The sequence below is a fragment of the Dryobates pubescens genome, chromosome Z, assembly GCF_014839835.1.
Source record: "Dryobates pubescens isolate bDryPub1 chromosome Z, bDryPub1.pri, whole genome shotgun sequence".
Classification (NCBI taxonomy): domain Eukaryota; kingdom Metazoa; phylum Chordata; class Aves; order Piciformes; family Picidae; genus Dryobates; species Dryobates pubescens.
Genome location: NC_071657.1, coordinates 11,239,274 through 11,259,015, shown reverse-complemented (window position 1 = coordinate 11,259,015; position 19,742 = coordinate 11,239,274). Strand labels below are relative to the sequence as shown.

The following is a 19,742-nucleotide window of genomic DNA, read 5'->3' as shown; positions in this document are numbered from 1 at the left end:
CATGACTTCAGTGACTGCAATTTAGCTGCTTTTTTACCATACTGTGAAGGAGCCATCAAAAGTGCAGGGCAGCATGCCTACTCTGGTCTTTCTGACCTAGATAGCTTGAAGCCCACATGCAGCTAGGACTGTTTCTGATTTTCACACACAGGATCACCAAGGTTGGAAGAGACCTCAAAGATCATCAAGTCCAACCTGTCACCACAGACCTCATGACTAAACCATGGCACCAAGTGCCACACCCAGTCCCCTCTTGAGCACCTCCAGGGATGGTGACTCCACCACCTCCCTGGGCAGCCCATTCCAATGGCTTAATGACTCTCTCAGTGAAGAACTTTCTCCTCACTTCAAGCCTAAACTTCCCCTGGTGCAGCTTGAGGCTGTGTCCCGTTGTTCTGGTGCTGGTTGCTAGAGAGAAGAGACCAACCCCTGCCTGGCTACAACCACCCTTCAGGTAGTTGTAGAGAGCAATAAGGTCTCCCCTGAGCCTCCTCTTCTCCAGGCTAAACAATCCCAGCTGTCATTTAGATTTCTGCACCATCTTGTTTGACAAGCTGATAATTTGTTAGTGAGATGTAGATGTTCGGTTCAGATTTTTCAGAACCTCTTGTTCCAGCGTGGAGATTGTATTTTTTCAAGTTCATCTGTGCAGTTATGGCATCTCATTTACTGGATTTATAGTTTACACTTTGGTGATGCCATGCTAGGAATCTTCTTCGTGGGGCTGTAGAATCATGGGATACTTCATCTTGGAAGGGACCTCATAAGGCCTCCACACCAACCTCCTGCTTAAAATGATCCAGTAAAAGTTCAGACCAGGATGCTGAAGGTTTTATTGACATTGGTCTTTTAAACCCTCTGAGCGTAGAGACTGCACAAATTCTCTAAACCCCCACTCCACTACTTGAGTCCTTGTCAGGAGAAGGTACCACTCAGTTTGCTGTCCGCCAGAGCCCAAGACCATGCCCCTAGGGCAGGGACTCTACCTGTCCAGGATAGGGCTGCACTTTGCTCCTCCCTGACATTCATTCATTCATTCCTGTTAGCTTCTCTTGCTTGAAGGATATCAGCTCTGTATTGTTCCACTCCAAACACAGATTTGCTGGTTCTTATTTGAAAAGATTATTAGGGGTGAGGCCTTTTTCCATTGTGGTTTTTTTTGTTTGTTTGTTCTGTGTTGTGAATTGGGAGTTACTTGGCAGCCACGAGATAGAGTAACAATGCAGGTTTCCAAGCCAGGCTCAATTTTGAGGAGCAGTAAACAACTGTGTGGAAAGAACTGGTCATCCTCAGTAATCATTTCTTCCTCATGAAGGTTCTTCAGTTGATGGAGGTTATCAGTTGTGGCATGGTTGGGACTTTCTATGTGTTTGTCTTGACAGTGGCTTAAGACACGTCAGAATGCTTCCAAGATAGTAAATGATGGCCACCATTTTCTTAAGAGGTCAGATAATCAGGAAACTCGGGCTTGATTTGTTTGTGGACTGAGGGTGATGTGTGGAGTCCAAAGTAATAAAATTAATAGTGGTTCTTTCATGTGTGTTTTTGTTTTTCTTCCTGTCAGGTCATGGAGCTGCTGGTTCATCTGAATAAACGCATCAAAAGTCGTCCAAAAATTCAGCTTCCAGTAGAGACGTTGCTTGTTCAATATCAAGATCCTTCTGCAGTGTCTTTTGTCACTGTAAGTGTCTGGTCTTCCAAGAGTAGTTGCTGATTTACTTGTAACAAGCAAAACATTCTTTAAAGTCCCTGTGTTTAGCTTTGTCAGTTTTCCTAGCTAATATGTTATTGTCAAGGTGTTGATGTTAAGAGATGCTTCTAAACTAAGAATTAGTCTGCTGTTAGTGAAACTTAGTTTCCTAAATCAGCTACACTATTGAATCTGTTCAAATCACTGATAGTTATTCATTGTTATTGCTTGTATTGTAGAGGGGCTATTCATTGTTAGAAGCTCCATTTTGTAAGCAACTACCAGTCCTTATCTTCAGATATTCTGGATCAGACTTTCAAAACATCTTTATTTCTCTGTACGTGTGAGAAGCTGTATTTTTATATGTTTTAGGGTCGGGATCTTACTTGAACAAGAAAAGATGAAAAAGCCTTGTTTGATAGTTGAAGAAACTTTAATAAATGTTCTCATTCAATGTGGTTTGAAAAGGGAAGATCATTTAAAAATGTTTTTTGTGAAACTATGAAGAGAATTTTCATCCAGCTGTGGTAGATCTATTGCCAATAGCCATTATTTAAGAAAGTGATAAATTCAGAGAGAAACTTTCTGTCCTTCTCATTTGACTCATGTCATGTGTGGCATAAGTACAGCATTGTAGGAAATATTTAGACCTCAAATTGTCTTCAATCAAGTGGGATTACCCAGAGTTCACCCTCCAGAAGTAGCCAGGGGCTTGTGGAGTACGTGTGTTCTGCAGAACTGTAGAAGAGTGATCTTGTTGGACATCAACTGTGCTTTTGGCTGAACACATCAAAACCCCACGTATCTAAGTGATGCATGTTGTTTTGTGCCACAGAGCTTCATAAAATTACAACAAATACCATCTAGTGAAGTGTAATGCTTCCCACTTCAACACTTCTTTCAGACAGGTCATTGAGCACGTAACTCTTACTGCTACAGTGCTTGGCTGGATTTGACCTACAATAGCAGTTACTCCAGCATTCAGTATTGCTCTGATGTGCTGTCCTGTCGCTGGACTCTTGATTGCATTTGCAGCTTTTAATCATGATTATTAAGAAACAGGCTTTCAAAAGAAACCTTGCTTATGATGCTGACTTTGTATTTATTCAGAAATAGGTAAGAGAGAACATGACATTTGCCTTTCTTGAAGCTATTGCTCAGGTAAAGCTGCTTTTGGTGAAATTAGCAACAAAGAGAAGCTAGAGAGGTGTGGTGGGGTTTTTTCCCCCCTCTTTTTAAAGTGGAGGCTCAGCAAGACCTACTCAGAAAGAATTTTAATAGCTTCCCTTTAACAGCTGTCAGTCCAATAAAGTCTTAGAATTAAGAGATCAGTCTTCCAAAACATACATTGTTTCTGATGCCCAGTTGCATACCACAGCATACCACAAAAGTCTAAAGGACAGGTGTTTCTTTTGCAGTCTGCAATAGTGTGTGTTTTTTCTACTCCTTCAGAATTTTACCATAATTTATGTTAAGATGGGATACCCCCGTCTGCCTGTGGAAAAACAATGTGAATTGGCTCCAACTCTTCTCACTGCAATGGAAGGGAAACCTCAACCACAGCAGGACAGGTATAGCTACTTATTCTTGGAGGGAATTCTGTTGGTATTGTTTTAGTCAATTTGTTTTTATTGGTTGTTCAAAGAGTTTTGCTTTCCTTAAGGATATCTTCATGGCTTAGGATGTTCTTGGCTTGTACCATTTGGATTAGCAGTTCAAGTAGTTTGGATGGTACAAAGAATTCATGTAGTCTAATGCTTTAATTATATGGAGGATCTGCAGCAGCAGACTCCCTGTATGATGAAAGGCCTGTGTTATGATGGGTATACCTGTCCATATCCCCCATCCTTCTTCATTAAATTTGGATTTCCAGCTTGAGGACAGACCTTCAGGGAATATCCTCTGTCCAGCAGCAGGAGCAGCAGTAAATGTCTTAGATTTGCCACTCTAAATAGATAAACAGAATTGCTACTCACTTGAAACATTTAAATTGTGGTAAATAAAAAAAAGACTGAAGTTAAGAACTGCTGTTTATTAAGAACTTCTAGAAAACTCTTAATAATGGGCTTGCTTCTTATTTGCATTGAAATTGGCTTCCTCTGTGCTGGCACTGGAAATTGGGTTTAAAATTATGTCTTTGTTCATTCTACATCACTGTGACAATGCAAAGGTACTTTAAAAATGCCCTTGAAAGTCTTACAGTAAAGACTTGCTTCAGGTCATGAGAGCAGTGTGCAAATACTTGATTCTCTTCTCTGGTTCCGTGATTTTGGCCTGCCCAAAACGCACATGAAAGAAGTGAGCTTTGGGAAGTCTGCCTTCGCTGATACGCACTATGTAAATTTGTTGGTGTGCTCTCTGTGGTGAAGGTGAGCAGTGTTGGTCAGCTTCTGCCCTAGACAGACTCAGATTTAAAACCTGAAATTTCTAATGGATGAGGCAGTTCTAGACTGTGGGGTAATTACAAAATATTAAGAGTCTGGACAAAGGCAGTGACTTCATCTCTCTGGATAACTGCGTGTACATGAGGGTAAGACATTTATTTATGAGTACAAATCCTGATTTGTCTTCTGGTTTCCATTCATAAGTGCCTCATGGGGCAAAGAGAGGCCACTGGACTGTGATTTGGTTTAACTTTTGTTAATTATTTTTTTTCCCCTGTTATGGACTAGGTTTGTTAAAGGTTTTTTTTTGTTGTTCTTGAATGTTAAGAATAAATAGGTGTGTTGTTTTTTTTTTTAATGGTTGCAGTAAATATAATTGTTTTTCAGCCTAATGCATCTTCTAATACCAACCCTTTTTCACATGAAATACCCTGCTGAACCGCTGAAAGCAGCAGCTTCTCCATTTAATCTTGCTGAAAAACCAAAGACTGTACAGCTGCTTTTGGACTTTATGTTGGATGTTCTTCTTATGCCTTATGGGTAAGTAAGAGTTAATACCACTTTTCTCTAGTACTTTACAAACTGAACTCGTGAAACTCGTTTAAAGTATTCTGTTATTTCCTAGTTCGAGTGAAGCCAGTGACAGGTACAAAGCAGGGTTCTAATTTTAAGAATGGGATCAACATCTTCCTTGTTTTTTACAAAACATCTTTTTTTCCCCCTACTTAATTAGGTGTCATGTTATTCTGTCCTTCACCTCTTTCGGGATCAAAGCGAAGCTATGAGACGTGTGAGCTGTTTGTTAAATAGCCAAACCTTCAAAATAGAAGCCAGATCAAAATGTGTGTTCATCTTCCTGCAGTTGAGTTTTAAGGTTTATTCCTCCAAGGTCATAAGGAAGCATAGTGTCTGAAAACTTCTGCTTTCATGAACTGAATCATTAATAACAAGATTTGTCTTTCATCTGTCTTCTGATGAAAAATGTTTTTGCTGTGATGGCATGTCTCGGTGTAAGCACTGTTTCTGAGAGCAAGAATGATTTACAGAGCAACCTGAATTTACTGATCACTGCTTGTTAGGAGTCTTCTAGCATTTAAAATCAATGCTTTCTCAGAATCTGTTTTTCACTGTCTTTTTTTCAAGTGTCTTTTTATTGCTAGGGGAGCTTTTGCTTTAAAGGCAAAGAAATAATTTTAACAGTAGAACATATTTATTTGTTCTGGCTGTTTATTGATTCTTGTAGGATTTTTCTGAGCACTCAACTCTTGCTCACCCAAGTGGATTGTTAACCTAAAGGAATGACTTTGGAAATGGCCAGTGTGTAATGTTTCTCCATGTAGCTTTGCTGGAGGCCATGCTCCCAAGAGATGTTTCGGGCACCACTTCCTTACCATTCAAGTGTGTAGAGTCTTACAGCTTATCGTTTAAAGTGCCTCCCCTGTTCACAGCTCACACACTTCAAATGGCCCAGGTTTATGCTCTTAGCTTCACCCCCTCACTGCTGTGGATGTAGTTTCAGCAAATGGATTCCTTGTGCTTTTCAATGAGACTTCACTTTCTTCCATCCTTCTGTGCTCTGGCTCTGTGCTCGCATTTCAAATGCTCAGACAGCAAAGATAGGGGTGAAGCTTTCATTTTCTTAGAAGGTGCTTCTGAGAGAGGGTCTTGAGCTAGCCTGCGGGTCAGGATGTCTGTTTCAATATTTGCACTCTTCTCTAGAATAGAATAGAATTAACCAGGTTGGAAAAGGCCTTTGAGATTATCAAGTCCAACCTATCGTCCAACACTATCTAATCATCTAAACCGTGGCACCAAGCCCCCCATCCAGTCTCTTCCTAAACAGCTCCAGTGATGGTGACTCCACCACCTCCCTGGGCAGCCCATTCCAATGGCCAATCATTCTTTCTGTGAAGAACTTCCTAACATCCAGCCTAAACCTCCCCTGGTGCAGCTTGAGACTGTGTCCTCTTGTTCTGGTGCTGGCCGCCTGGGAGAAGAGACCAACCCCCACCTGGCTACAATCTCCCTTCAGGTAGTTGTAGAGAGGTCTCCTCTGAGCCTCCTTCTCTCCAGGCTAACTCCCATAAGTGAGACCATTTGCAGTTGTTCATAGCTAATTTATGCCGGGTAAAACTTGCCCTGTCTTCACCCAGTTATGAATTAGCTTTGCCAGTCTGCATGCAGTAAAACACCCAGAAAGCCTAACTGTAGGGCTTAAAGCTTATAATTGAGTTCAAATATTTGGAGTTTTAACTAGTGAGACATGGGATGAACATTTATCCCTCTTGTTAGGACTGTTGCTCCTGTGCTGAATGCAGAACAGATTATGGTTGTCTGATGATTCTTGGTCTCTGCACTACAGTATTTGATGCCTTCCTGTGTTGACCATTCTCCAAAAAGACTAGTATCTGTAAACTTAACCTTTGTGGTTTTTGCTTTCTTTCCCTCCCCAGCACTAAAAGTGACATTTTCTGAGACATTCTCTTACTTATTTTTTATCATGCAGTTTGTTGTGTTGCATCTACTTGATTATTTTCCTTGTTAGGTTTGCATTTTTCATAGAAATCATACAACTGTTGTTAAAGCTTTTGAAAAGTACAAGTTTCTTGAATGTAATGTTATCTGAATTTTCAGTTCTACCACAAAAGAGATCTATTCTTTCTGGTTCTTAATGCTTCTCAGAAGTGCCAGTGGAGCCTTCCCTTTCCTGAGGTTTGTTTTCAAACAGGTATAAGGACATTGGTGTGGCTCTTGCAGAATATCCTGGGATAACTGGTATCTGAGTCTCAACTGAGTACAATTCTGTCTTAAGTCACCATCATGGGATTAATTAAAGAAGAATATGGGAAGTTGGACAGGTTATGTTTATTGCTCCATTCCAGCATCTAATTCAGCTGGCAATGTGAATTGGTAAGGCCTCTAATGAAACTTCTCTCCCACCTGCTTAGGTTTGTACTGAATGAGTCTCAGAGTCGACAAAACATGCCATCAGCCCAGGGCTCTTCATCGAGTAGCGTGGGAGGTCCTGGAATCCCTCAACCGCCTCCGGGGATGAGCTTTTATGCAGCCAAAAGGGTAATTGGAGATAGCCCATGGACTCCAGAGCTGCTAGAACAGGTACTTGAAGCTACAGGGCTGATCCTTCGTGAACTGGGTGTGGTGGCAGTGACAACTAGGAACAGACATAGGGAAGGCTGGAAAGAAAATATGTAACTAATTCTGACCAGGTCATTAGTTGCCCTGAGGGAGTTCATACCATACTGTGAGGAGCTTTGCAATGTTGAGATGGTTAGGAAGCAACCATGACTGCAGCCTAGTCTTATAGTTCCCTCCTGAAAAATAATGTTGCAAAACTCTTAATGTCGATTTGGTGTCCCTTTTTAGCAGAGAAGCAGTAGAGTATCCCTAGCTGTAGTGCTGGTAAATTTGCTGCAGGTGACTACTTTGACAGAAAGCAAGAGGATGGTGCTGCTAAAGATATGAACACTTCCCTACCAAGCAGAAGCCTTCATTTCAAACTGCCCAACTGCTACAATTATTGTAACTTTTGATTTCTTGTCAGTAACACTTGCCTTACTTTTCCCTGCTATTGCGCAGTGTAAGCTGGGGATAGTGAAATTCATTGAAGCTGAGCAAGTGCCAGAACTGGAAGCTGTTATACACCTGGTTGTAGCCTCCAGTGATACAAGACACAGTGTTGCCACTGCAGCAGACCTCGAACTGAAGAGCAAACAAAGGTAAAAGTTTGGATGTTTGGAATAAGTGGTTCTAATGTTCCTGACAGTGCTAGCTGAAGTTAATAGGTTGCTGCAGAGAGACTGTGCTCTGAAAGGAGGAGGGTTGTGGCTCCCATGTGCATGTGAAGCTGCAATGTATTCATGGGGCTGGGGATTCTCTGGCTGTCTTGTATCTGGGAACATCACTTGGCTCCAGAGCTGACAGCTTTGCTGTCCATTTTCAGTCATCTTTGGTGTGGTTTTTGAGCTATTTTCTTACGGCTTGGTTTCTAAATTGCCCTCTGTGGGTTATCAGTGGTCAATAAGGCACTAGTTAGTCAATCACAGCTGGTTGTCTTTATCAGGAAAGTGTATGTTCATTGAACCTCATCAAGGTTTATAAATACATGAAGGGCAAGTGTCAGCAGGACGGAGCTAGGCTCTTCTCAGAGATGCCAGATCATAGGACAAAGGGCAGTGGGTGCAAGCTGGAGCATAAGAGGTTCCGTGTGAGCATAGGGAAAAACCTTTTTCACTGTGAGGTAGACAAAACACTGGAGCAGGCTGCACAGAGAGATTGTGGAGTCTCCTTCCTCAGAGATGTGCAGAACCTGCCTGGATGCATTCCTGTCTGACCTAATCTAGGTGATCCTGCTCTGGCAGCGGGTTAGACTAGATGATCTTCCAAGGTCCCTTCCAAGCCCTAATGTTCTGTGTTTCTATGATTTAATTTATCTGGGGAGTAAAGACACAGTGACTGTGGACCATAGTCTAGGAAGAATGGCAGCTACCATTTTTTGCATTATTAAATCTTTTGCTCATCTACAGACCACCTTTCATCATCTAAAGACAATGCTTCTGTCTTTATCCCATTAAGAGGCCAGACTAATAGCTGTTGGTACTATTTGCTGACTCATTGGTCATGATAAATTTGCTAGATCATGTAGGAGATTTGGCACAAGAGAGTCCTACCTCTGAAATGTGTAGGTGGCTTCTGTTTTCCTAGATATATATCTAACTGGAAGTCAAACATGCAATGTAAAACTTGTTCCATTTGAATCTATTTGTGTGCCTCAGTTATGGCAGGGGAGGTGATTCTCGCCAATGATGACAGCCTCGTTAAGGAAAGCAGTCTCTGCATGGCTGCTTCTCTTTCCCTTTGTGTTGGTATTCTTTACCTGGAGTGCAGAATATTGTGTAGACAAAAACCATGTTAATATGCATTAATAAACGTTTGTTATGAGGTATATAGGTATTTAGTAAAGCAGTTGCTTTACTAAAAGAAAGAGATGGTTCAGTCTCTTTCACTTTTCTGAAGCATGAATGATTTTCTTGATGTATTTTGTACTGTGTTGTTTGGGGGTGTGTTTGTATTTTGGGTATGTGTTCCAAACAGTCCAAGCAGCTAGCAGTATATGGTTGTTGTGGGCAGACAAGTTTGTCTGACAAACCCAGATGAAATAGTCCTAGAATTAAAAATACCCTTTTCTCTAGTGAAATGCCAAAGCTCTGAAGTTGGAGAATGTGGAGAAACTTGCTAACAGATAAACATTGTGTGTTCAGCTGGTAGACCACCATGTTTTGTATGTCTTATTTCAGTGTAGGTTTATCACAAGTTATTTGCAATTTCTTTGTCAGAATTTGTAGGTGAAATTTGTGATAACTTTGCATTCTTCATGATTACACATTATGTGGTTGTGGGAAGGAGTGACTAGAAGTCAAACTAGATCTATTAATACTCTGAGAAGAACACGAATATGGTGCAAAATGCAGTAAAATGTGTGTTAAAAAAATAACTGAAGGTTGGATTTGTAATGTGTTGGTTTTCAATGTGTTTTTTTTTCTTTAGTTTAATTGACTGGAACAATCCTGCTATTGTCAACAAAATGTATAAAGTGTATCTTGGGGATATACCACTGAAAACCAAGGAGGTAAGATTTGTCATCAGAGTTGTATACCTGCTTAATTTCTGAAGCCATATAGTTGCTATATTTTATTTGCAGAAGACATATATATATATATATGTTTTTCTTAAATATGTCACATCCTTTGATCTCTGCTTTCACTGAACATTTTTGCTATTGAATAGTTTTTTTCCTCTGCCCCAGTGTGTTCTATTTTGCAGTAGAAGGTAATTTAGCTAGCTGTCCACAGTTGCATTGTATTATTTGAGCTCTGTTTCTGACAGGGATCTGTTCTGAAACCAGAAATGAAACGAGAGTCAGTCAGCACCCGTGTTAAACTAAAGATAGTTCCTCATCTTCTGCGATCCAGGCAAGCTGCAGAAACCTTCCCAGCTAACATTCAGGTAATGCTCTTCCTATTGACCTTGGTAACAGTTCCTTTGGTAGTTAGGGAAAGGAGAGCACTGCTACTGATGACAGTGTTTAAAGAAGAAGGGAAATTGGAATACCTTTGAAGGTGAAGCCAGACACCCTCTGATCTGCTTTTTATTCCTTTTGGCCAGGTGGTTTATGATGGACTCTTTGGTGCCAACACAAATGCAAAACTGAGAAGTCTATCCTTGCAGTTTGTGCATCATATTTGTATAATGTAAGTAATTCATGGTGAACACACTGGTTTTTAGCTATTTGCCTAGAAGCCACTAAACTGAGGGCAAATACTAAAACTCACAGAAAGCAGGGTTTTTTTCTTTAATCCTGGACTTTCTGTGTGTGTGTGCTTGCACCCACAGAGCTGTACTTTCTCATCATAACAAAACTGAGAACTGAGAGAAGGTACTTTTAAGGGGTACAAAAGATAATATTTTGGCTTTTGGTGTCTCTGATTGCAGTTGCCCAGAAAGCAAAATAAAGCCATTAGGCCCAATGCTTTTAAATGGACTTACAAAGCTGATCAATGAATACAAAGAGGTAAGCTGAAAGTTTCTTTACTCTAGAGCTATAATTCTTCATGTAGTTACAAGCAAAAGGCAAATGCCTTTATGATAGTAAAGTAAAAGTGAAACTGATAAATATCTTATTTGTAGCTGCCTGAGATGGCTATCAAAGGACACTTTTAAAGAACTTTTGTTGAAAGAGAAACACACACATTAAAAGGCTATATAGGAAAACTGGTTTATTAAATGAAATGCAGTTGGCTGAAACCAGAACATTTAAATTCTGTCACCATTCCAATATTTTGTTTCTTGTGGAAAAGCATGCTCTCTCTGTTCTATGTAGTACTTTTATTCTTGGATATGATTATGTTGGCAGGATTTTTTTTATCCATGAAAGCCTGTTTGAGCACTTTGGAGGCAAGATTTATTAAGTCAGAGTTTAATGTAAAAGATGTGCCTTTATGTATTTCCACTTGCTGAATGTTATTTGTTGTTTTGTTATTCAAGGATTCAAAACTGCTGTCAATGGCATATTCAGCGGTTGGAAAGCTCTCCAGGTAACTGAAGTGCCATTTCAGCAATGGGGCACTGAATAATTTTTCTAATGTAATCTGTTAATTTATCAGCAGCAAGCTTTATGCTGCCTGCCAGTTTTGCAGTTGAGTGTGCATTTGTCTTGTGACCTCTCTGAAGGCGTGAAAAGAAATATGTTTTTAGCTGATAGCTTCTCCAGCAGTGACTAACGGCAGCTCATGAATTATGCACAGAATTTGAGATGCACTTTCTGGGTTGCCAGAAACATAAATTTAAGGGATGTATGGCAAAGACCAGAGGGCACAAAGCTAGACAAGTGATACGTTCAGTGATAATGCTGGTGATCTAAGTGATTCTATTCTATTCTATTCTATTCTATTCTATTCTATTCTATTCTATTCTATTCTATTCTATTCTATTCTATTCTATTCTGCGCTACTCTGCGCTACTCTACTCTACTCTACTCTATTTTCCAAACTCTGTTAAGGGGTGGTGTGCTGCTTCATGGTGGAAATGGGTATGGCAGAGCAAACTTTCTGATCTGGCTCTGTTTTGTTTGACAATTAAAATGTGAGATGAGGGGAAAAGCAATGAACTGTGAAGCATTTCACTTTAAACCCCCTTCCCCCCAAAAAAAACCTTCATGAATGGAAATATTTCGTTTCAGCCGAATGCCTCAGCTCTTTACCAAGGATATAGCACTGGTTCAACAGTTTTTTGAAGCTTTATGCAAGGTGGGTGCTCATGGGGCCTTGGGAAATCATATGTTGGTTTTATTTAGTTCTTGTCAGTGCACATTGTAAAGTCAAAACTGTCGGTTTTGTACTGCAGGAAGATGCTGATACTAGGCTTGCCATTCAGGAGGCCTTGTCTATGATGGTTGGAGCATACAGTAACTTGGAAGGAGCTCAACGTACCCTGATGGAAGCTCTTGTAGCTTCTTATTTAATAAAGGTATTTTCAGTGGAGTAGAAAGAAAAAAAGAGCTATTTATTTTCTGGTTTGTGACACTTCCTGCTGTACGCTTTTGGAACAGGTCTTTCTTTTCTTACTGAATGTACTGGCCTGTGAAAGAAGAGGGGAATCTATGCTCAGAATAAATATTTTTAGTATGGTACAGTGCCTGCATGAAGAGTGACAAAACAGTTTTCTGTTTGTGTTCTAGTTTACAAAGAAGGAAAGCTGTTGTAATTGTGATGCACTGTTCTCAGAGTTTCCTCCTAAGAAAACTCCGAGAAGGACAGTGTCTTGTGAAAAGCTTTGTGGAGGCAAGAGTTTGGTAGGCAGGACCACTCACTGCTAAGTGGGGATTTCAGTATGCTGTGTGACTTCTAAAATTACAAGGCACCTGGGAATCTCCCAGGGAACACAGCCTCAAGACACAAATCCAGAGGAAACCACACTTCACTGACTCTACTGAGTATCTTCTTTGTGTTCAGAATTCTCCAGATATCTGGTTTTCAGAAAGAGTGTTTTTTGTTTACTCTGTGTTTGCATGGGTACTCAGGGTAGCACTAGTAACTGTGTAAGAAACTATTTTTGTGCAGATAACTCTTTCCAAGAGATCTAGGCCTCCAGGGAATAGCATTTTGAGACTATCTGAACCCAGCAGAGAGAATGACCACCCTAAGCTAATGTCTTTTTTGTACTTTTGGCTGTGCTTCCCCTAAGCACATCTCTCTTTTGTGTGGGTAGGTGATATGTGTTGTTCTTCATTTCAAATCTGCCTGGGTGGAGCAGTTAAGATGCTGCAGAATTAGTGATAACTGTCATTATGATTCTCAAAAATGTGCATTTATTTACTTAAACAGTTAATTCTCCATTTGTGTATGTACAAGAAGCCAGCTTTTATTTCCCCTATCTCCCACCATATGAAGAGTTAGCAAGAGCAGTGTCTCTAAATGTCTTAAACGTTTTGAGTCAGAGGATAAAACAGATGACTGATGATTTACAGGTGGTTAGTGCAGGTGATTAGTGTGTTCATTTAAAACTCAACCATATGTTTGTGTCTCTTCTCTTCAAGCCTGAAGTTCAAGTACGTCAAGTGGCTGTGAAATTTGCTAGCACAGTATTCCCTCCAGATCACATCCCTTCCAGATACTTACTCCTGTTAGCTGCAGGAGACCCGTAAGTTGTGGTCCTTTTGAAGTTATTTTCATACACACACACACACACACACACACACACACACACACACACACACATGTTTCTATCCAATATATATTCAGAGGAAATACAAATACATCTGTATGTCCATATGCATACTCACTGAAAATCAAGTATGATAATTTGGAAGTCAACCTTTACATAGGGGCATTCTTGACAGTTCTTTGGAAAACTGTTACTGTGCCTCAGTAGATGCTTGGCTTGGATTCTTTTGTTTCAGGTCAGCTAAAGCATTTAATGTTAATGATGAGTTAAAATTGCACAGTTAAAATTGTGCATTGACTGGAATCACCTTTACAGGGACTAGAAGTTATGTTTTCCTAGCAGATTCTCTCATTGTTTTTAGCATGTGTTTTTAAAGAGGAGGGTGCACTTGTGAGATCTGCAGCTTTCTGCTGGGGGGTGGTTGACATTAAATTAAAATAATCATGTCACTTGCAGTTTTCTGTTACTGCCATTTAAGTGGTGAGCTCTGAGTGCTTGATTCTTTATGTAAGTAGCCATTATAGTAACCAAGGAAAGCTAAACAGGTCAACTGCAACAAAAAGCTCTGTTACCGCAGCATTAGCGCTGTTTCAAGGGTTGATCTGCTAAGTGTATAGCAATAAAGCTGGTAGGTGTCAGCTGAAGCTTGAATACAGGAAGTGAAAGGGAGGAGGAGCCAATAGGGAAACAAGGATGTGGGAGCCAGGAGCTGGTGGTGAAAACCAGCAGGATGTAAGAGAAGTGGGCTGATCCACACTGTGTGACAAAAGCCACTCATCACTATCCTTTTCCTTCTCCCTCTTTAAAAGAAACAAATAGTTCAAAGTTCCAATGCAAGCTTTCCCCCCTCACCTTCCCCTCAAAAAGCTTACTTCTCATTTAAAAACTGTTCACTCCCCTTCAGTTTCCAAAGATATCTTATTGCTCATTAAAGGCTACTTGTTCTGCTCAAGTAATGTCTGTTTCTTATCATTCCCTCTGAAAGGCGAGAGGAGGTGCATGGAGAAGCCCAGCGGGTGCTAAGAACTTTTCCTGGTAAAAATGAAAAGGAGAGCTCTGGAAAGCAGATGCCTTCCTTCCCTGAAATGGTCCATTACATTCAAGACAAGGTACAGTTCTTTTGTCCCAGTAAATGACAAATGCACACCTGGTGCTCAGTCATGTAATAAGTGTGCTCTTCCCTTCCCTGTGTCACTTGCCTCCCCCAAGGAGTAAAACTAGCTAAAATCACAGTGCAATCCACAGGTACGATTGCATGGCCAAGATGAGCACTCATCATTACCTTCTGCTGGAAGTGGAGGTCAAACTGTTAAATAACAAGGAGGAAGATGCTCTGAAAAGGGCTTATTTTGCTTTGATGCTGTTTGTGCATAAGATATGGGGAGTGAAGAATCCAGTGTTCAAGGACGATGCTCCCGCATGTTCAACAAACACAGTTCTCTCACAAATGTGTTCTTGTAAGGACAGGAAGATCACTCACTCTGGTTGGGCGAGTGAAAAACAATCTTGTGTGCAAAACAGACAAAAGGTTACAGCTTAGGAAAGCAGATACTGAACAAGGGAAGAAGTCTGATTTGTTTGAGGGCTTAATTGTTCATCTTCATTGCATTTTGTGGAAATAATGGCCATGTAAATAACCTTTCACAAATCAAGGTATGATATGCCCAATCCAGCATCACTGAGTTCCCCCTCACTGTTTGCACTGAGAGGTCATCTAGCCTGTATACACTTCTGTACTTACAAACTATGAAGATTATGTGGAGGGTCACTGGCAATACTTTTTTTTATAATTTCTCCAGTACTCTAAAGGTAAACAGTCAGAAGTGTATTTTGTTGGAGCATATCTGATTTTGCAGGAGATCTGTGATAGCAGAACTCTTTCATCTGAGAGATTCCTTGTAAAATGTATACTCTGCTGCTGTTGCACTCCACTGGTGTACTCTGCTAATGTGCAAAGTGTTTGAAGCTTTTAAAAAAAGCTTGCTTTGTAAACAATGCTGATTATTCAGATAGATGTAAAACAATAAGAAACTTTGTGAGTTTTAGATAACACTATTAAATGTGTTTTATTTTAATTTTACTTGTAGTAAATGTAGAAGTTTTCTTTGACTTCTCTAGTGTCACTACAGTGTAGCTTAATCACTACTGAGAAAAATGAGATTCTCTCACTCCTGGATGAATTTGAGCACTTTTCAGATCTTTCTTATATGTCCTGAAGGACATGAAGGTACAGTTCTTTAGTTAGTTATCTCAAAGTGTGAATTTTCACCTGTTATGAATAATCTGTGAGTACTGGAGGTGTTTGAGAAGTTCGTATGTATTGCTTGGCATAGCAGGCTGAGATGCAAAGTAGATTTCCTGCATGAATTAGTATGATCCTTCTTTGCCTCAGTAAGAAAGTACATGTGAAAGAGTAGAACATAATCTACTGGGTATGGATGGGAACCCATTCTTCAAGGGAGTCATCCTATTCACTAGTTTTAAGTTTTCACTAGTGGTTCTGAACGTTATTGAAGTCACGGTGCAGCAAAAGGTCTAGGTCTGAGCACGTTAAGAGATGTGATACTCCGTTGGCTTCTGTGCAACTGCCTTGTGTGTCTAGGTACAGAGCTGCCTTGATGAGTCCAGCCCAGCTTGCCTCCTATGGATGTGCTTTTCTGTAGTGTTTGCAAGGGGTGTTACCAGAAAGTTTCTGTTGGGATGTTTTTCTGCAGGAATATTCCTGCTTGTCAGAGCTAACATTTTCACAGACAAGTGTTGCTCACTTGCTGCAGCAGCCTGCTACCTAGCAGGCAGTAGGCTCTGAGAGAGGTCCTTGGTTTGGTTGGTGCAGCACAAGCTCCCCACCTTCTAGTGCTAGGGAGGCCTGCCTAATCTGCAGCCTCTCCAGGCACATCTGCCATCTCTAAGCTTTCTGTCTGCCTGTCAGCTGGGGTGTCTCTGAGTTTGGAAGATTATGAGGTATTTTGTGTTTAAATTCTACAGCACTTCTTTGTTCCTGAGGGGGAAGAAAAAATGCAGTCCTCCTTCAGCCTCCCCTGCAGTTCCCTTTCATGAATTTTGAGTTTTCACTTTCTGAGTTGATAAGGTCATAAAGTTGATGGATCTAAACAGTACCATTACCAAGTGCACCGTGCCCTTCTTGTTATAGAACTGTTGTACATTTTCAGTTGCTAAGCGGAGGATAAACACAGTTGCATCAGCAAAATTTCGTTGACCTTTCCACCATCTCTGCTCTTCATGTGTCTGAATGTTCCACTCTTAATATACTCTGTTGTTTAGGCCTCTCACCGAATGAAAACCCCAGCTAAATATATGACTGGAACTGCTGCGTTGCCTTTCAATCCTGCCACATTTGGAGAGGTAATTGTCTGGATTTAGTTCCTTGGATATGAGTACCATTATTTATTTAGAGGACAGTGTAAGAAGCTAACAGTTACCCTAAGTCACCCTAGATTCTAAAATTTCTCTTCCAAACAGATGTTTGGATTAACTATCCATCCTTTATCTGTCTGTCCTCACAGAGCAATCTGAACAGGATTTTCATGGGGGGGAGGGCTCGGGAGGAATGTTCCTGTGAGGGCTGTTCCACTGCTTTCTGCAGCATACTTAAAGTAACAGTTTGTCAGAGGGAGAAGCTAGCAATCTGTGCAAAAGTCCTATTGTGATTCTGGAGGCCGTTCTTTCCGTAGCAGATCCCCTGGCTTCGGTCATCTGTAGACAAACTCGGCTGTGATGCACAGTCTGCAGTAGCGATGCTTTGAGTTGCATTCGTATGTGTGCCAAATTGGTATAGAGTAGAGGCCAAACTGCCTGCAAGAAGGTTGTATCAGCAGATGATAAACCAGAGGTCTGTGAAAGATTCTGTCTTTTGAGAGTGATGCAGGTACTGGAGGGTTTTCTGCTTACATAGGCATATTGCAGAAAGTGCTCCTAGGATTTGTTACACTTTCTGTTTGTTCCTGTCTTCTTGTTGACTTCCCTGTCTGGATGTCATTGAAGGGGAAACTGCCTTGTGTTGGTTACCTTAAATGCAGTGTATTCCCTGCTCTCATGGCTTTCCAAGTGCTCATGCACTCAATATCCTGTGTTTTTCTCTCCTTAGATAGTTCTGTATCTGCGGATGTGTCTTGCTCACAGTGCAGGTGTGGTGCCAGCCTCACAGAGCTTGGCAGATATGCAAGATCATGCTCCAGCCATTGGACGCTACATAAGAAATCTCATGTCTGGCAACCACATATCTTTCTCTTCCTCCTCTTCAAAAAGTGCAGAAACCAATCCTGTACATGTATATATTGGCCTTCTTCAGCAACTGTTAGCTGGTGTTGGAGGTAAGAAGTTGTGTGCAGCAGCAGCTTGAAGAAATAAAAAGTCCTCTCCTACTGGAAACGGGTTGTCACTCCCAGTGCTTTGAACTTGCCTGTGCTAATGAGAGTTGCACAATGGACTATACACTCTTCAGTTCAAACATTCTCTTCTGTGCTATGGTGCAGGTGGGAGAAAGCAAGACAGTAAAATTGAAACATCAGTTGACATACTGCTTTAAAATTTGGAGGCTGTTGTTCCACAACACTCTTCACCAAGGAATGCTATGTCTTCCTTAACCTCATAACAGTGTATCTGTGATGTGTAGTCTTAAAGCACTTGAATGCCTTTAGAACAAATGGCTACCAGAATGCTTGATTCTGTTAATTCTCTAATGTTTCTGAGAAATGGTGTCCTATTATTCTGTGTTGTTTGTTATCCCTACTGAATTGCAAATGAATGCTTTGAAATGCCTGATACTTCTTAGCCTCTTGTTACTACTAATTGTTATAATGTTGTAAATACTGCAGTTGTTTAATAACCTCATTCTTTCATTACTTTTAGGTTTGCCAGTCATGTATTGCCTTCTGGAAGTTGTTTCAGTATATCCAGAAAAACTAGCCACCAGATTTGTGGACAAAATGGATTGGATAAAGGTATGCTAAAACCCTTTTCCTTGGTTTCTTCTTATGTTATTTTAATTTGGGTGGAGGGATTTTGGCATTTGCAAAATCTGGCATTTTGCCATGGTGAAAGGGAGTATTATTTCCAAGTATGCACTTGATTTAAAATCAAATGTTTCTGCTTAGAGTCAACACCTCATGAGATATATGTCCAGGATTGGAAAATCTGTTTTTTGATTCCTTGATGTTAACTGATTTTTATTACTTGACCTACATGTTCCAGTTAATCTACATCATTGATCCTATTGGTATAGTCAGTCAATTATTCCCCTCAATCAGAAGACCTGTAAGCAGCTAAAGGAAAATGAAAATAAAAGCCTGCAAATCTTGTAGGGAATTGTTTAACAATGGGAACATTCCACTGGAGAGATGTGCATGGCTTCTCAGAAAACAAGATTAATTAGATTCCTAATTATTTTGTTTTAGAGCCCCCTTTCTTTTTTTCTTTATTGGCCTCAAATGAAAAACAAAACCAAACCATATAAAATGGATCCTGCTTTAGAGTAAGACAAAGAGAATTCCGCTTTCCCTAGATTCTTTCCTCAGGCAACTTCCTACTTTTTCAGTATTTCCTTTAAGCACCCAAGATTTTCTAAGCTCTTACAAGTTGCCTACCCTTTCACTGGGGAATCTGTCAAAAAAAACCACCCAAAACCAGCTTGGTGAAGTTAGAGAAAAACTGTGTTCCGTTCATTTCTCCTGCTGATACGTGTGGTGTGTTGCACTGTATTCAGTTTACTACGTCTCCTTTAAGTCCGGGTATGAACCTCAAAGGAGAGGACTTCAAAACATTCTTCTTTTCAGTGTTGCTTATCTGCAGAAAAACTTTCTTTGGCCTGATGTCCATTTGCAAAATTAAGCTTCTAGGGGTGGCAAACTGATACCACCTAGTTCCAGAAATACTGTTGTAATTTATCTTTTGTGTGATTATTGCTTTGCCAGGTGGAAGGAATAGGTCTAGAGGTTTGTTAGAAGTCAGGTATGTGATCTGTTGCAAGTTTTGAGTTGAAGTTAGAGTTTTGTTTCATGAGCCTGACAAATTTCATTTCTTGTTTATTTGGCTCATTTTTCCTGCCTTTGTGGTCACCCAAGCCTTTAAAAGATTTGGCTATGGATTTTTCATGTGTTGTGTTACACATCAAATTAATGGCAGAGGTAGTGTACTGTATCTTAACAGATGATCTGAGGCTTCCCAAATTCAACTTCTGATGATTTAAATAATAGAAAATCTCTGATATGAATGGGATAAATCTGCACTGAAAGCTGTGATTTCCTGGACATTTGGAGGTTTTTGCCCCCACTGGACTTAACTGGTGTAACCTCCTGAGGTTTTGAGGTTTTTATCTCTTTGATTAATAATAAATGAAATACAAGCCTCCATTAGCTCAACAAAAATAGTGTCTTTAGGGGTTTTTTTACTTCACTATGGATACAGAATGT

At 40.4% G+C, this 19,742-nt stretch overlaps 1 protein-coding gene across 4 annotated transcripts in view; it reads left to right on the top strand.

The window, feature by feature from the left end:
- Positions 1–19,742, top strand: part of ECPAS (Ecm29 proteasome adaptor and scaffold) — a 72,452-nt gene that overhangs the window by 17,676 nt on the left and 35,034 nt on the right. For 3 of the 4 annotated variants that reach the window (XM_054179017.1, XM_054179016.1, XM_054179015.1), the window contains 17 exons: positions 1,565–1,681; positions 3,143–3,261; positions 4,462–4,614; positions 7,023–7,191; positions 7,672–7,811; positions 9,640–9,721; positions 9,979–10,098; positions 10,258–10,343; positions 10,585–10,663; positions 11,137–11,186; positions 11,831–11,897; positions 11,995–12,117; positions 13,187–13,290; positions 14,300–14,423; positions 16,597–16,677; positions 17,420–17,645; positions 18,184–18,275. In XM_054179017.1, the coding sequence (XP_054034992.1) occupies positions 1,565–1,681; positions 3,143–3,261; positions 4,462–4,614; positions 7,023–7,191; positions 7,672–7,811; positions 9,640–9,721; positions 9,979–10,098; positions 10,258–10,343; positions 10,585–10,663; positions 11,137–11,186; positions 11,831–11,897; positions 11,995–12,117; positions 13,187–13,290; positions 14,300–14,423; positions 16,597–16,677; positions 17,420–17,645; positions 18,184–18,275 (1,932 nt within the window). Of the gene's footprint in view, positions 1–1,564; positions 1,682–3,142; positions 3,262–4,461; positions 4,615–7,022; positions 7,192–7,671; positions 7,812–9,639; positions 9,722–9,978; positions 10,099–10,257; positions 10,344–10,584; positions 10,664–11,136; positions 11,187–11,830; positions 11,898–11,994; positions 12,118–13,186; positions 13,291–14,299; positions 14,424–16,596; positions 16,678–17,419; positions 17,646–18,183; positions 18,276–19,742 lie in introns of those variants that run through there. The other variant, XM_054179018.1, reaches the window with a different exon arrangement.